General features: G+C 38.4%; 1 protein-coding gene across 1 annotated transcript in view; it reads left to right on the top strand.

The window, feature by feature from the left end:
- Positions 1–15,962, top strand: part of RC3H2 (ring finger and CCCH-type domains 2) — a 46,682-nt gene extending 30,720 nt beyond the window's left edge. The window contains exons 10-21 of the mRNA XM_080820438.1: positions 3,494–3,802; positions 8,283–8,497; positions 9,312–9,745; positions 10,353–10,523; positions 12,561–12,707; positions 13,033–13,246; positions 13,681–13,765; positions 14,038–14,119; positions 14,206–14,340; positions 14,602–14,709; positions 14,807–14,955; positions 15,594–15,962. Of these exons, the coding sequence (XP_080676564.1) occupies positions 3,494–3,802; positions 8,283–8,497; positions 9,312–9,745; positions 10,353–10,523; positions 12,561–12,707; positions 13,033–13,246; positions 13,681–13,765; positions 14,038–14,119; positions 14,206–14,340; positions 14,602–14,709; positions 14,807–14,955; positions 15,594–15,789 (2,245 nt within the window). The 3' untranslated portion in view covers positions 15,790–15,962. The remainder of the gene's footprint in view (positions 1–3,493; positions 3,803–8,282; positions 8,498–9,311; positions 9,746–10,352; positions 10,524–12,560; positions 12,708–13,032; positions 13,247–13,680; positions 13,766–14,037; positions 14,120–14,205; positions 14,341–14,601; positions 14,710–14,806; positions 14,956–15,593) is intronic.
- Positions 15,963–17,909: the final 1,947 nt, after the last annotated feature.

Raw genomic sequence — 17,909 nt, 5'->3', positions numbered from 1 at the left:
TTTTAAGTAAGCTCTTTGCCCAACCTGGGGCTTGAGCTCAGGAGCCTGATCAGATCTAGTCTTATTTTCTACCAACTGAGCCAGCCAGCCACCCTGCAATAATGAGATTTTAATTTTGTCTTAGAAATGTCACTAAGTGTCCGCATGGCTGGAGACCAGTTAAACTACTACAGTGGTTCAGGTACAAGATTGGTATCTTGGTCCTAGGACCATAGTAATGGAAATGATGAAAAGTGGTCAGATTGGGGATGTATTTCAGAAGTGAGGCTGATAAAACTGATAGATTGAATATGGACTTCAAAGAAAAGAGAAGAATCAAGAACGACTCAAAGGTTTGGGACCTGCGTAACCAAGTAGTGTGTTTTACTGAGATGGGAAATGCTTTTGGGGCAGAAAATTAGTAGTTAGTTCTCTTGGCCATATGAAGTTAGAGGCTTACTCCACATTCATGCAGCAAATATTTATTGAACACCTAGTATGCACAGGCACTGTATAATATGCTGAAAATAGAGATGTGGGTACGAAAGGCAAAAATCCTTGCTCTCATGGGGCTTACAATGTAGTAGAGAAGATTGACATAAAGCAAATAAATAGAAAGCATAATACCTGGTACTGATCCATGCTGTGAAGGGAAGTAACAGTATGGAGAAAGGGAACAATTGGGAAGGGGGAGATATTTTAGATAAGATGGTCTGGGGAGGTATCTCAGAGGATATGACATGTAAGGAGACACCTAAGTGAAGTGATGGTACGCTAGAACAACAGATCGTTATAGAAATTCTTTTCGAAGGCAGATGGGCTTCGGATCTGGGGCTCAAGTGGAGAGATGGGCCCTTGGTAGAACCCAAGTGGCAAGATTGGCCTGAGTTAGGAGCAGGAGCTCTTCATCCCTTTTTTTGAGGAGCATGTAGTTAACAGATGCCGGAAGGTTACTGGAATTGTTGGTAAAAGAAGTAATTCTCCTCTGGTTCCATCTATTTTTTCTGTGAAGTGGGAGGCGGTATCATCAGTAGCTGAGGAGCTGTGGAGAGTGGAGGTGGAAAGGATGTTAGAGATGAGAAAGTGAGTTTAGTAGAGAAGTGTATTAATGTATTGCTTGGCCATTTTAAATAATTGATCATAAATTTGAAGGGAATCTAGAAAGCGTGATGGCATGGTTTTTCTCCACAGCATTCAGCTGCTGAGGAGCAGGACCAGAATGAGAGATTAGGGTTTTACCAGGTGAGTTCAACAGGGGGAGTGAGCCAAGGGAGTGCAAGGTATTTACAAGGGAGGAATTAATGGCAGATAGTGGATTCAAAGCTGGGTAAGGCAGGGAGTGAGTACTTCACGGAGCTCAAAGATGATTTTAAAAGAATAGGAAACAATTAGCTTTTTCAAGTGTGAGGTCCAGACCCTAAGTCCAAGTCTTTACCTGCGTAGTTGCTAGAAGTCCAATATGTATCCTGACTTGTCACTGACTTTACCTCCCTTAGTTGAGGTTTTACTTCTTACACCTCTTCTAAGATACTCACAGTCACAACTTTGTTTTTTGCCTGCCAGAGTAATCTTAAGGATAGCTGAGATTTGTCCTTTGAGGACGGGAAGCAAGGAGCAACTGGGTATTTTGTGCAAGAACCTTTTGAGATGAAGAATGAAGAGTAGGTTTCAGAGAGCATGTTGAGGAAAGTGCAGGCCTCTCCACACCACCAAATGGCCTTTCTAAAATAGACGTTTACTCGTCCCCTCTTCGTAATCAGTGGCTCCCCAGAATCTCTGAGATGACATATATAAACTGGCTGTAATCTCTTCTTCTTCTTTTTTTTTTTTAACTTTGTGTTCTGTCACTGCACTGTCAGTCTCATCTGGGGACACTTGGCTTTTATTGAGCTCCCACATGCCTATCAGAGTGTGTGCGTGCGTGCGTGTGTGTGTGTGTGTGTGTAAAAGAGAGAGAGAGAGTGAGAGAGGGAGGGAGAAAAGCAGGATTGAGTAATGAGGCTGTTTATAGATACTGAGGAACTGAAAAGGAGGCTATTGTGAAGGCATTGCTCATCAATAACGCTATTTATATTTAATTACCATATGTTTGATTGTATAACATTAGTGTCAGACTAATTTAGGCATATGTAATTATGACTTCAAATGTGTGTAGCCGTTTTCTATTCATGTAACAGTTGTTCCTCACTTTAAAGTATTAGAGGAAACATTGACTAGGACTACATTAGAATGAAGTTTTTGAACTCTACAAGTGGAAACAAATTTTCTTAAATGGACTTCAAGATCAGATTGCTGTATATATTAAGAGTGTTATATCTGTGGGGCACCTGGGTGGCTCAGTGGGTTGAAGCCTCTGCCTTCAGCTCAGGTCATGATCCCAGGGTCCTGGGATTGAGCTCCGCATCGGGCTCTCGGCTCAGTGGGGAGCCTGCTTCCCTTCCTCTCTCTCTGCCTGCCTGTCTGCCTACTTGTGATCTCTGTCTGTCAAATAATAAAATCTTTAAAAAAAAAAAAAAGAGTGTTATATCTGACTACTATAAATAAAACCTTGAAATTACTGTCGGAAAAGCCTTTAATTCAAATAACTTTTTTACTTTAGGCATAAACAAATCTGAAAAATATAATACTAAATTTCCATATTTTGGTACAGTGTTTAAGAATGAGTTTTGGTTTCATAATTTTTTTTTAAAGATTTTATTTAGGGGCGCCTGGGTGGCTCAGTGGGTTAAAGCCTCTGCCTTAGGCTCGGGTCGTGACCCCAGGGTCCTGGGATCCAGCCCCACATCGGGCTCTCTGCTCAGTGGGGAGCCTGCCTCCTCTCTCTCTGCCTGCCTGCCTCTCTGCCTACTTGTGATCTCTGTCTGTCAAATAAATAAATAAAATCTTTAAAAATAAATAAATAAATAAAGGTTTTATTTATTTATTTGACAGAAAGAGAGGGGGAGGCAGGCTCCCTGCTAAGCAGAGGGCCCGATTCGGGGCTCGATCCCAGGACCCTGGGATCATGACCGGAGCCGGAGGCAGAGGCTTTAACCCACTGAGCCACCCAGGTGCCCCGGTTTCATAATTTTTTTAAATTTATATAATACTCTCAACAATTTGGTAATAACAGAATTTTGTCAACTTTTTCATTCCCTTTTTCATTTGGCATTGCTAAATAAATTTGGTATGGTTCCTTTCATTTTTTGTATAGTATACTTTATATTCCAGTTATGTAAAATTTTCAAAAGGATCTCTTCTTACTCCCTTAAAAGGCTTCTTTGAATACATGTGTATTGTGCTTGCTATATTAACTATGTGCCTACATACATGTATATGTGTATGTATGGCATATATATTTTCATGTGGCAGCTATCACGGTAGAGTTTGATGTAGGCTGTATTTGATATTTAGCTGAAGAAACTTCTTTAAAGCTGTTCCTCCTATTTAAGTCTTTTCCAATTGTCCTTTTTTTCTCCCTTCAGAGTAAGATTTAGTGAAATATTCACCGATATGTTGATTGTTTTTGCAACAGGTATCGATTAAGGAACAAAAAGATCAATGCAACTGTAAGAACATTTCCTCTTCTAAATAAAGTTGGTGTAAACAACACTGTCACAACCACAGCCGGAAATGTCATTTCTGTCATAGGAAGTTCTGAAACAACGGGGAAAATTGTTCCAAGTACAAACGGAATTTCAAATGCAGAAAACAGTGTTTCCCAGCTAATCCCACGTAGTACTGACAGTACGTTAAGAGCTCTGGAGACTGTGAAGAAGGTGGGGAAGGTTGGCACTAATGGTCAGAATGCTACTGGGCCTTCTGCAGAGTCTGTCACTGAAAAGTAAGTATTAGGTAAAAATGGTTACTTTAAGTTTTTTAGAAATGCGTGAGTATTTTTATTTACCCTAAGGAAAAACAGTTAATCACAATTTTTATGCAGAATGTTTCGCATTAAAGAAAGCACTAAATACCAAAAAATTTGAGTTCTAGTCCTGGCTCTGCAGTTGAATAGCTCTGTGGCCTTGGAAAGGCACTTCATCTCTGGGTTTTGTTTTCCTTGACTATAAACTGAAGAGGCTGGATCAGAATTGTTTGTTTGTTTGTTTGTTTCCACACTTACTTCCTTGAACTTTAGGGTCGAGTCCATAGGAGTGCCAGAAGGGAACTAAGTAAAAACCTAAGCAAGGTGAGATGCTGAGCCTCCAGCCTCCAGACTCTGCTACAGTCAGAACAGTTCCTCTCTGTACTCCATAACGATGTATGGTAGTTGAGAGGGTACTCTTGGGAGCCTAACTCTCTGGGTTCAAAATCTGGCTTACTGTTTTCTAGCTGTTTGGTCTTAGGCCAATTAATCTGTCTTTCTCAGTTTACTCATCCATAAAATCTGTGCAGTAATAGCAACTACTAGATGTGTTGGTTGTGCAGATTTGTGAGTTGTAAGTGTGGTGCTTTGAACAGTGCCTGCCAAATAGCACTCAATAAATATCTGTTGTTTTTGTTGTTTTTACCAATATTGTTGGGTCTCAGCGTAAGAAAGGGTTTTGGTGCCTTAAGAAAAAACTTTCACAACTTTCTAACAATCTGAAAGGTTTCTTCCACCTCTAAAATCTCATGCTTTGGTATCCTTTTAGAGTCTTAAAATCTGAGTTTTGAAGAGACCAGCCTTTTTGAACTAAAAGTTTTGTTAGGGACTGGTTAAAATAAGATTCGATTGAGAGGCTGGCACCAGATTATGGAGACCTTGTGTTATATGTATGTTTAGAAAATGAGCTTTTGAAGGGTTTTGGCAAGGTGATGTAGAACTGTTTTATACCCTACAGTGGAATGTATTCAGCCAAAAAAAAGGAGTGAAGCCCTACTACATACTACAGTATGAATGAACCTTGAAAACTATGTTAAGTGAAAGAAGCTAGATATAAAAGGCCATATATTACAGAATTCTAGTTATGTCATTGTCCAGAAGAGGCAAATCCGTAGAGACAAAAAGTAGATGAGCGATTGCCAGGGGCTGGGGAGTGAATGCTAACAAGTAGAGATTTCTCTCAGGGCTGATGAAAGTGTCTCAGGATTAGATGGTGGTGAGGGTTGTTGTACAACCTCGGGAATATAACGTAAGTCACCAAATTGTGTGCTGAAAGGTAAATTATTTCTCAGTTTTTTAAAAATGATGAAACTAGGGGGAAAACTTTTAAAAATAATCTAAATTAGTCATTTATTCATTCAGAAATTATGAATGTTCCATGTCCCCAACACCAGCCAGTTGGTGAAAATGTAATGAGCATGAACTAGATAATACTACTCCCTGTTTCTAAGATGGGTCTTATAGTGTGGTTTGGGAGGCAGACGTAAACAGACCGTATAATATATTCTGAGCGGTACTATAATGGAGTTGTGTAACACACAAAAAAAGGATACCATTCTGCAGGGAGTTACTGTGGAAGGTTCCTTAGAGAAGACCTAAGCTAGTTCCAAAAACGTGGATTGTTGGGAAGGAAGGACTCCTCAGTACAGGAAGCAGCACAGGCAAAATCATGTACACAGGAGAGGCATGCTGTGGAAGAGCCCGGAATCCTGAAAGTCCTGTAGGCTACAGCTATAGGAGTCTATATAGGAGTCTATATAGTCTATATAGGAGTCTAGCTGTCTGACTGGAGGATGACTAAAGGCTAGCATTTTCCTTAAGTCTGATTTTTACAGATAGCTTGCAGGATCTCATGAGGCTATGAATGTTGTCATGGATTTTGATACCTTTTTGCTGACAAGTCCTAAAAATTTGCCATTTCAAAGTACTTAGCCAAGTTTTATAGTGTATAACATTTGGGGGGGGTGTTTGTTTTGTTTTTTTAAAGATTTTATTTATTTATTTGTCAGAGAGAGAGAGAGAGAGAGAGAAAGCACAAGCAGGCAGAGTGGGAGGCAGTCTCCCCGCTGAGCAAGGAGCCCGATGCGGAACTCGATCCCAGGACTCTGGGACCATGACCCGAGCCGAAGGCAGAGGCTTAACCAACTGAGCCACCCAGGCATCCGTGTATAACATTTTGATATGGAAGGACCAGATACCCTGTGTTAAGCTCGTTGCATAGTGCCTGGAATGCGCTCAGTAATTGCTCAATAGGAGTTAGTATATTACTGCTATGAGGAAATCATAATCATTTTCCTTGTTGCCTTTATTTAACTGCAAAGAATAAGCATAGCCCTAAAATATCTTTAAACTGTAAGTCAGTAAATTTGTATCTACTATTATTCCCCAACAGTTCCGTAGTTATCTTCATTTTACACATAGAAGTAAACATCTGCTAGACTAATCTGCTGTGTTAGACTTAAAGGCAGCCCATACTCCTTGTTTATATTCTAGCTTTAAAAGGGTTTCTCTAGTTTGAGAAAAACCCTCTAATCTCCTTGGGATGCAGCATACTGAATTCCTACATCATTAACAAGTGCATTTTCTGGAGCCACCACATATCTAACCTCTGCTAAAGTTGGACTTTTTTTTCTTCTTTTAAAGATTTTTATTTATTTGAGAGAGAGAGCACACAAGCAGGGGGAAGGGGCAGAGGGAGAGGGTAAAAGCAGACTTCCCACTGAGCAGGGAGCCCAGTGCAGAGCTCGATTGATCCCAGAACTCTGGGATCATGACCTGAGCTGAAGGCAGATGCTTAACCGACTGACCCATCCAGGTGCCCTAAAGTTGAGAAAGCCGTGATGAGATCTGCTGGGGCTAATTGCTTGGTGACTCAACAAAGAAAATCCTTTGTTAAAAAAATAATAATAAAAAGTTTATTTATTCAGTTTATGGGTAACCATGTATTGGCATTTTGATCACCCACTAGTTATTTACTGACTACCTACTATGTGGCAGGAACTATTTCATTTGTTCAAGAGTTATTACTGAGTAACTACCGGGTGCCAGGAATTCTTCTAAATATAACAGTTAACAAAACTCTGGAGAGATAACAGTTAACAAAATGGACAAAAATGGGGCCTCTGGGTGGCTCAGTTGGTTAGGCGTCCAACTCTTGATTCTGACTCAGGTCTCGAGCTCAGGGTTGTGAGATTGAGCCCCATGTCAGGCTCCATGCTGGGTTTGGAGCCTGCTTGAGATTCTCTCTCTCTCTGTTTCTCTCTCTGCCCCTCCCCCGCCAAAGGACAAAAATGGCCTCTTCTTAGGGAGTTTACATTTCAAAATGTCTGCCTAGCTCTTAATAGAACAACCCTTGTTTCATATGTCTGTCTTCTTTGTCCCAAAGAATTCTGGTGGACTACAGTGGGCCCTTGAACAACATAGGGGTTGGGAGTGTCAAACCCTGTGCAGTCCAAAGTCCGAGTACAAGTTTTGACTTACCAAAAATGTAACTATATTAATAGCCTACTCTTAGCCGAGGCCTTACTGATGACATATAATAGATCAACGCAGATTTTGTAGGTTATAGGTACTATATACTGTATTCTTTCCCTAAAGTTAGCCAGAGAAAAGGGAATGTCATTCAGAAAACATAAGGAGGGATCCCTGGGTGGCTCACTCAGTTAAGTGTCTGCCTTCAGCTCAGGTCATGATCTTGGGGTCCTGGGATTGAGCCCTGCATTGGGCTCCCTGCTCATCAAGGAGCCTGCTCTCCCTCTCCCTGCAATTCCCCAGCTTGTGCTCATGGTTGGTCTCTCTCTTTCTGTCAAATAAATAAACAAATCTTTAAAAAAAAAAAAAAAAGGAAGGAAGGAAGGAAGGAAAAAAAACATAAGGAGGGGTGCCTGGCTGGCTGGCTTAGTCAGTAAAAGCTGCACCTCTTGATCTTGGGGTCATGAATTTGAACTTCACATTGAGGGTGGCGTTTACTTAAAAAAACAAAAATATTTAAAAAAAAAAAGAGAGAGAACATAAAGAAAGTACATTTACAGGACTGCATTAATTGAAAAAAATCTGTTTGTAAGTGGACCTGTGCATTTCAAACCTGTCTTGTTCAAGGGTTAACTGTATATTGTTCCTGTTGAGAACTTCTTGAACAGTAATTTTTTTTTTTAATTTCCTCTAGGAAAAATCCATTGTTTAAGAATGAGTAAAAAGGGATTGATGGGTCACATTAGTGCCTGGGATTTGTTTGCATTTCTTTTTGCCTTTGTCAGAATATGAGATCTGTTACTATGATTCTATAAATGAGCAGTGGTAGGTGGCAATGAAATTCATTGCCTAATTCTTCACTATGGAAGTATCTAAAGTTTTTCCTATTATTGGTTTCATTATATAATTTTATGAAAAATTTCTACTGAGGAAGACAGTAGTTACAGACAGTGATTTATTCTTTGTTCTTGATAAATTATCTCTCCAGTAAAATTGGCTCTCCACCCAAGACTCCTGTAAGTAATGTAGCGGCTACCTCAGCTGGGCCTTCTAATGTTGGAACAGAGCTGAATTCTGTGCCTCCAAAATCCAGCCCATTTATAACTAGAGTACCAGTATATCCTCAGCATTCTGAAAACATTCAGTATTTTCAAGATCCAAGGACTCAGATACCCTTTGAAGTCCCACAGTACCCACAGACAGGTAAGTTACTTTAGATAGTTCTAAGAAAAAAAAGAAACTATAATATAACATGTCTTGTCCTTAGATAAGTAAGTGAATCACTTACCTAGAATATGTACATTAAGAAATTAGTTGGGGTGCCTGGGTGGCTCAGTTGGTTAAGCATCTGGCTTTTGATCTCAGCTCAGGTCTTGATCTCAGGGTCATGAGTTCAAGCCCTGTGTTGGGCTCCATCCTGGGTATGGAGCCTACTAAAAAAAAAAAGAAAGGAAGAAAGAAAGAAAATAAATTAATCCTTTGGACTAAGTTTTCTTTCTGCCCTAAGAATCGATGATTCTACTTGCCAAAAGTTTTAAGATTATCCTTCCCATGCATCAAATTTAGGGTCCATGAATGAACTTCAGGGAGTTTTGTGAATCCTTTGAAATAGTTTGCAGAATGTTTGGTTTATATATACTTAAGTATAATTTTGGAAGGACAATGCACAACTTACGCAGATTTTGAAAGGTCTTTAATCTCTGCTCCCCAAAAGTTATGAGTCAATAATGTAACTAACTACTTAATCCCAAACCTGCTGCAATAGATGCCCTAGAAGGAAACTTACCAGCCATCTATTAATAGCTCTGTCTTGGGTTTTTGAGGAGCAGTTTAACAAAATAGTGAACGTCAATAATTTTCATGTAGTAGTGTCTTGATTTCTTTCTAAAGCAGGGGTAATTAAGTAAGGTTCAGAACTTACTTTCTTTTCCCACAAGGCTGCTTTTGACTTAAACCTTTGTTAAATGTTGGATTTTACTAAGATTACATTAAATATTCCTCTTTTCTGATTTTCAAGGGTACTACCCACCACCTCCAACGGTACCAGCTGGTGTGGCTCCCTGTGTTCCTCGCTTTGTGAGGTCCAGTAATGTTCCAGAGTCCTCCCTCCCACCTGCTTCTATGCCATATGCCGATCATTACAGTACATTTTCCCCTCGAGATCGAATGAGTTCTTCTCCTTACCAGCCGCCTCCTCCGCAGCCATATGGACCAGTTCCCCCAGTACCTTCTGGAATGTATGCTCCTGTGTACGACAGCAGGCGCATCTGGCGCCCACCTATGTACCAACGAGATGACATTATTAGAAGCAATTCTTTACCTCCAATGGATGTGATGCACTCGTCTGTTTATCAGACGTCTTTGCGAGAAAGATATAACTCATTAGATGGGTATTATTCCGTGGCTTGTCAGCCACCAAGTGAGCCAAGGACAAATGTGCCTTTACCAAGGGTAAGTGATGACAGAAATAGGAGAGTGCTACTGTAGTGTAGTGGGTAAGAGCCTGCTGTCACACTTGGTGTCATACCACCCAGGTATAGGTTTCTGGCTCCTCCACTTATGAACTGTGTGACTTACGGAAGTTGCTTGACTTCTCTGCGTCAGGTTTCTCACATTTGGTAGCAGGGATAGTAGTACCTACCTCATAAGGCTGTTGTGAGGATTAAATCAGAAAAACAAAGCCCTTAGAACTGGACCTGATACATATTAATGCTCAATAAATGTTATGCTTGGATAGGAAACTATCCTCTGATGGGAAAGTAAAAAGAACTCTCCAGAATAGAAGGGCAGGGCCTATTTTCAGTATCCCATGCAGTTAGAAATGACTTCCCTAAACCAGAAAAACTGAGTGCTCGGATACTACTTTTAACATCACTGGACTCAATATTAACCCTTTCCTTTAAATGTGTGAACAGACTAAGGTGACTTCCTTACGGTATCTTTTTTTTTTTTTGGTCCCAACAATATAATAAACTGTTAACATTATTTCCACAGAGCATAGTTAAATTTATTTACTGCTCCCTAGATGATTAAGATTGTTTCTTTTATCCCCCCTTAGGAACCTTGTGGTCATTTGAAGACCAGTTGCGAGGAGCAGATAAGAAGAAAGCCAGAGCAGTGGGCACAGTACCACACTCAGAAAGCAGCTCTTGTCTCTCCAACTCTTCCTGTGGCAACACAGTCACCAACACCACCTTCTCCTCTATTCAGTGTAGACTTTCGCACTGATGTAAGAAAGGTCTTAATCACTTGACGTTGCAAGGACAGATCAGACACCTGACCTCAGAGCACTCCTTCAAACCGGCCTTAGCTGTGGTGGCCATTTTGTAGTGGTTTGGTGTGCAGTTGAGTCTGCTTAGTTCTGTGAACACTGAGTATGTAATGAGCACTGCAGTTAGGTATTGGCAGACTCCGGAGACTGTGAAGTCACAGTCCTCTTCCCACCAAGAACTGAAAGTCTTCCCAGCAGTGTAGTTCTCATTGTTTTTCTGGTTTTAATTAATAAGATTTATATCTGCCATTTATTGAGCACCTACTTGTGCCAGGCACTGTACTAAGCATTTACATAATGTTTATTTAATTCTCACAAAAATCTTAGGGGGCAGGTATTAAATCTGTATTTTTTTAAGGAATCTTATTCAGAGAAATTAATTTGTCTAGGTAGTAAATTCATCCTGTAAGTAGCTGGGATTTAAGTCCTAGTCTAGCAGAAGCATTTCTTCCCTACTTTACAAAAGGTGCAGAAATGCCTACTGTTTTATTTGTGCAGTTTTACATCACTGTTAACTGTTGTTCTTGTCATAAAACAAGTTTTTGTACTAGGATCAATTCAGTGTGCCCTGTGGTTTTCAGTACTTCTATATGTAGAACAAACCATTACTTTTTAAAATTTCTCTAGTTAGGTTTATTTCCCATTCCTATAGGCTCTCATATAAAAAACTTATTAAAATTTTACTATGAAAAATTTCAAATGCGCAGAAAGTAGAGAGGATAGTAGATAATAAACCCCATGTACCTATCACCACTAATTATATACTCAGCCATTCTTGTTTCATTTGTATCCCTTCTTCCCTCTGGATTATTTTGAAGTAATCCTAGACGTCATATTTTCTTATCCATAAATATTTCAATAAAACATGGAATTTTTAAACTAGATCCAAATTTCTCATCAAAGTTAGACTTTTTTAGGGTGCCTGAGTGGCTCGGTTGGTTAAGCATCTACCTTCAGCTCAGGTCATGATCTGAAGGTTCTGGGGGCGAGCCCCTTGTTGGGCTCTCTGCTCAGTGGGAAGTCTGTTTCTCTCTCTGTCCTCCCCCCCAACTTGTTCTCTCTCTCCGGTAAATAAATTTTTTAAAAAAATCTTTAAAAAAAACTTAGACTTCTTCAAAGCAGCTAAACATCTTGACAGCAGTGTAATAGGTTGCCACTTGCTTGATAGAAAAATATATTTACACTTTTTTATACTATGCTTTAAGAAATAAGTATTTCCCTGAGGAGCCTGGCTGTAGAGCATATGACTCTTGATCTTGGGGTCGTGAGTTCAAGCCCCACATTGGGTGTAGAGATTACTTTAAAAAAAAAAAGAAAGTATTTTGTTGACACTCAGCTCCGCTGTTTCCTAGCAGTATGACTTCAGATAAGTAAAATAACCTTTTTTGGCCTTGGCTTTCTGTATCTGTACAATCAGTAAACTACATTTAGTGATTATTACAACTTTAATATTTTGATCCTATAATAATTCTGACAGTCCCTTTAAAATTTGTCCACTTTTTCTTCTAATGCCAAAGAGCTGCCTTTGAGGTTTTTTGTTTTTTTAATTTAATCCTGCATGGTTCATCAGTTATATTCCCATATTTTTATGTTGGTCTCTTCTCAGGAGAATGATAAACTGGTAGTATGGGCTGTGGTGTGTGTATGTGTTTCCTTTTGCTTTTTTTCATTTCTTGGAGTACCTGGTCCACGTTCGAGGCATGCTGTAATTTTTTGTTGATTGGTTTTGACAGTAGCAGTCAGGGGTTTCTTATGAGTACTGAAAGGACACAGTAAAAAGAGAATTCATTCTCTTTTCTTCTAATGAATAATGTAAACACAAAGAGTATAGATACTACTTGCTACTTATGACAGTTTTTTATATTAATTATTGAAGGTTTAATTGTTCACTATGAAGTCCTGTATATTCTATAATTGTTACTTTGTATTAGTTACAAGTTTGTAAGTTTAAGATTTATACTAATTGACTATGCCTTTTTTTTTTTTTTTAATCAGTTCTCTGAGAGTGTGAGTGGTACAAAATTTGAAGAAGATCATCTTTCTCACTATTCTCCCTGGTCTTGTGGCACCATAGGCTCCTGTATAAATGCCATCGATTCAGAGCCCAGAGATGTAATTGCTAATTCAAATGCTGTATTAATGGTATGATTTGGGGGGGCAGGAGGATATCATGCATGTTGACTCAAGTTTTAGAGTGATTGAGTGCTTTCATCTTCATATTGTTGCTATATAACTCCTAAGTAGCAGAGTTACATTTAGGTAAGTCTGAGATAAATTGCATTTGATGTTTAAATTATTTGAGCATAGTTCAGTGGTTTAAAATAGATGTTGGACTACCACTGAGATCTATAGCTAGTGTTAAGTTTACCAGAAAACTTAATTACATGTCTTTTGAAAGCTTATATCTGTATTACTAACTGAAGTAATTGCTAGCAATCCCTTTATTGATTTTCTTTGGTTTATGTAGGACCTGGACAGTGGAGATGTTAAGAGAAGAGTGCATTTATTTGAAACCCAGAGAAGGACAAAAGAAGAAGACCCAATAATTCCATTTAGTGATGGACCTATCATCTCAAAATGGGGTGCAATTTCCAGATCTTCACGTACAGGTTACCATACCACAGATCCTGTCCAGGCCACTGCTTCCCAAGGAAGTGCCACTAAGCCTATCAGTGTATCAGGTAATCCCCCTTACTAGTACTGATATGTTCTAACACTGTGCTTTTTAAACCTCATTTTGTGAGGTACAGAACATTTCCCTCCATTAATAATCACAGGAAGCTCAGAATTAAAGCGTTTAGCCCAGAGAACATGGCTGGTTGGATAAAATAGGGATTTTTTTTTTTTAAGATTTTATTTATTTGACAGAGAGAGGAAGAGTGAGAGCAGGAACATGAGCAGGGAGAGGGAGAAGCAGGCTTCTTGCTAGGCAAAGAGCCCGATGTAGGGCTCGATCCTAGGACCCTAGGATCATAACTTGAGCCAAAGGCAGATGCTTAACGACTGAGCCACCCAGGTGCCCCTAAAATAGGGATCTTTTCTTAAAAATATGTGTTCATATTTATATACTAATTTTTCACTTTTGTGATCATTGTTTTTTTCTGCTTTTCTGTAGATTATGTTCCTTATGTCAATGCTGTTGATTCAAGGTGGAGTTCATATGGTAATGAGGCCACATCATCAGCACACTATATTGAACGGTAATTAATTACTCTTAATTCTCTTGGATTCTCTTCTCAGACTGTATGTTTTCCTCAGAGTATAGCTCCTACCTTCCCAATTATTCATGAAGTATGCTTTGATGATTTTAGCTGTATAACCAATTTCTGAAAAAAACACTTTACATTTGGAATGACAACTGAAACTTTCAGGGTTGATCCATTACTGAAAACATGTATGGCATATGGCCATATGGCTTTAGTTGCTTTATCAGTTTCTCTTTTATAACTGTAAACGTGTTTCTCTTTTAAAGGGACAGATTCATTGTTACCGATTTATCTGGTCATCGAAAGCATTCCAGTACTGGAGACCTTTTGAGCATTGAACTTCAGCAGGTAGGCTCTGTGTTGCTCAGCTTTGAGTTTTTAAAAAATAAAATGGTGGTTGGAAGCTAATTTTACTTTTTTTTTCTTTATTGTAGGCCAAGAGTAACTCACTGCTTCTTCAGAGGGAGGCCAATGCTCTGGCCATGCAACAGAAGTGGAATTCCCTGGATGAAGGCCGTCACCTTAGCTTAAATCTTCTAAGCAAGGAAATTGAACTGAGAAATGGAGAGGTAAAGAAACTGAACCTCCCACCTTCATGCTTAATGTATTGGCTGTTTGCTGTTGTGTTGGTTTCTGCCATTACTTAGTGCATGTTAGTGTGCCTTTTTCTGGTGGATGATTGCTTTTAAAACTCAGAATAGAAATAAAATTGTAGTGCCAGATTAGTTTATTATTCAATCAATTATTTCAATCTTTGGGATTCCTGTTTTAATCTAAAAGGGAACCCCCAGCTTCCACAGGTATAAAGTCATCATTTTTCTTAATTACAGAGTGATTATACAGAAGATACAAGCGATACTAAGCCTGATAGGGATATTGAGTTAGAGCTTTCGGCACTTGATACTGATGAACCTGATGGACAGGCTGAACAGATTGAAGTAAGTACCACAATCATATATTGAGGAGGCTTTATTCCATTGGAAATGAAAGTACAAAGTGCTTTCATAGTGAAGGATTAATGTTTTATTTCCTTAGGAGATCCTGGACATACAGCTTGGTATCAGTTCCCAAAATGATCAGTTGCTGAATGGAACAGCAGTGGAAAATGGGCATCCAGTCCCGCAGCACCAAAAGGAGCCGCTGGAGCAGAAGAGACAGAGTTTAGGTGAAGACCATGTGATTCTGTGAGTGTTAGACAGATAATTCCTCACCAATGGACATAGGCTGTGAATATTGAAAGAAAAACAGATGCAGTATTAAATGCATTTTTGGCTTTATCCTATGAGGGGAAGACCCTATGTAATAGGACAATGAGTGGGTCAGTCTGGATTTTTAGGAGAGAAGAGGTAAATTTTAATTAACAAAGTAGCCCATTTAAGTCGCCTGAAACTTGATTTTTGTTCGGTTAAAAAGTTTGTCCTTGTGCTGCAACATCAGGCCGTACTTTCTCAGTCTGGTATGCAGTCTTCCAGATGGCAAAATGGAGAATTAAAACCTAGAAGTAGGGTTTCCCTTTTTAAAAATCATGTTAAGATATTCTTGGATTTAATATTGCCACTTTATATAATTACTGCCAAGAAATATGGGTTAGTCTTGAACTTAATAGTGTGTTGGCCTTAAATTAACCAGTATTTTAATTTCTTTAATGTGATTTTTGGAAAATGGGACCTTTTTTAGTGAGCACTGATCCTTTTTAGTGATAAAGGCATGCCTTTGCTAGGAGCTCTTAAGGTTTATTACAACTTGTATTAAGCATGTATGGTTATTCTTCAAGTTTTCACTTAGAGCTAATTTGTTTTCAATGTCATTTATTTTCTCCCAGGGAGGAGCAAAAAACAATTCTGCCGGTAACTTCTTGCTTTAGCCAGCCACTCCCAGTGTCCATTAGCAATGCAAGTTGCCTCCCCATCACCACGTCTGTCAGTGTTGGCAACCTCATTCTGAAAACTCATGTTATGTCTGAAGATAAAAACGACTTTTTAAAACCTGTTGCAAATGGGAAGATGGTTAACAGCTGAAAGGAAGTTCATCTTTCAAATTTGTGACCATACCATGGAAGCATTTACACTAGCTTTTTATATATATAATATATATTATATAATGTATATTTTTTTTAAAAAAAGATATTACTGGGGGCATCCATTTCCTGTGGACTCTTTGATACTTCAAGCCCTCTTGCATTAGCATTATGAAAAAAAAAGAAAATTTACTTTACTAGGGTAACACGTTCACTTTCCAGAAGTGATTGGAATTTGGACATTTAACTTAAGCTTCAAGCAGCTTTTTATGAGTTTGTAGCAATCCGGTGCAGTAACTGAGCCATTTCCTATTTTAAATGGCTTCTATAGAAAATTAACAACTCAGTTATTAAACTAGCAGGATCCTACAATGATACATCTAGTGAAAGTAGACTTAATTAACTTATTTATTTCTATTTTATGTTTTGCTGAGAGAAATTTCCATCTCATTCCAGCTGCTTTATCTTTTTCATGGGACTTTGCATGGATTTTTCTTTTTCTCTCTCTCTCTCTTTCTTTCTTTCTTTCTTCCTTCCTTCCTTTCTTTTCTTTTCTTTTCTTTTTTTTTTTACTTTGAAGAGTGGAGTTAGACGTTCTTACCATAGAATTTTACAGGGTTATATACTAGCTTTCTTTACTGCATTATATGTAGGAGTGTGGTGCAGTGCTTTTATCTGTAGCATTGAAATTTTTTTTAATTTTCCATTTTTCAAGAATAGTTTCTGCTTTGTTAATATTTATACACAGGCTACTTGTTGAAGTAAGTAATTAAATATATAACCAAGTGCCTAAGTCTTTCAGCTGATGTACTAGATATTAAATTCTCCTAAGTTATGCAGAATCGTTTTTACAATTTTGATAAATTATGCACTAATGTAACGGCAGTTTTTTAAAATGCAGATTTAAGCCTGTACATTATTGAATCTGATGACTTGGCAAAAGAATCAGGTGCTTTCAGCTTTCTTGAGAAAACCCTGTATGTAGCGTTTGCACTGACTAACAAGATGGTATTGCTGTTTTTTTTTTAATTTAAACTAATTAATTTGGATGTTCATTGCAATATCTTAGTTAAATATTGTTTATTGTTACTTCACGTTGGGGTTTAATTTTCCTTGTTTTCTGACTGTTAGGTTAATAAGACTATGAACCATGTAATAATAGAACATTGGCTAACCTTTATTCATACTTAAAAACACGAATAATTTCTGCCCTGCTAAATGTGACTGAAAAGTGTTTGGACCTGGCATCTGGAAGTATGCAGTATGTTCAACCAGCCATGCCCCAGATTTGTGGGAGGTATATTACTGAAACCTAAATTTCAGTCAACATTTGGAAACAAAAGCTGGGCATTCCTTACTGGTGATCTTACCTATAGTTTGTCTCTTTGTTTTCCCCCCCGGTTTCTTTGAGATTAGTTTGACTTTTGTTATTTTTTTAATTAACTTCTGTGAAGTTGTTTACTCTGAAAATTGTACTGGAATATTTTAAGCCAAGCTGATCTTTCACCAGGTGTACTGTATGTAAGGGCTTTTCCTGCTAGCAAGATGCTTAAACAGGATCATGTTATTGGTCGTCTGAGCTATTTAGTTGTTTTACAAAACCACAGCATTGTATCAGATAAGATTTTGATAAAAAGTTTTGTGCACATTTCCAGGGGCGGGAGGGTTGACATTTCCCTGAAATTTCTTGATCAGAATGAGTAAATACTGGTGTTTGATAACCTGTCTTAATGAACATGCTCATAAGGTGACTGATAAGTTGTAAATATACCTGAGAAACAAAGGGGTAGTTTTGATATTCTGGTGTCAGTATGGAAGATCTTACACATTTATTTAATATTCAAATGTATGAAGATGTTTGTTTGTAGCATAACAGCACAGTAGCCTTGACTTCGTTTCCTTCGGTTAGTACTGTACCTTTTTGCCATGGCCAGTGCTCCCTATCCCTACAAAGACATTTTATTTATTTCGCTCTGTAACCTGAAATGAATAGGAACAAGAGTTTTAAACCATGTTACATTAACTTATTTCTGACGTTATAAATTAGTCTAGGGTATTACAGGAACATGATTGTTATATAATTTATATCAGAACCCTTCTATAAATATGCGCTTATTACAT

This window comes from Martes martes (assembly GCF_963455335.1).
Source record: "Martes martes genome assembly, chromosome: 12".
In the NCBI taxonomy this organism is placed as follows: Eukaryota; Metazoa; Chordata; class Mammalia; order Carnivora; family Mustelidae; genus Martes; species Martes martes.
The sequence above is the reverse complement of the archived record's forward strand: the minus strand, read 5'-3'. Positions and strand labels throughout refer to the sequence as shown.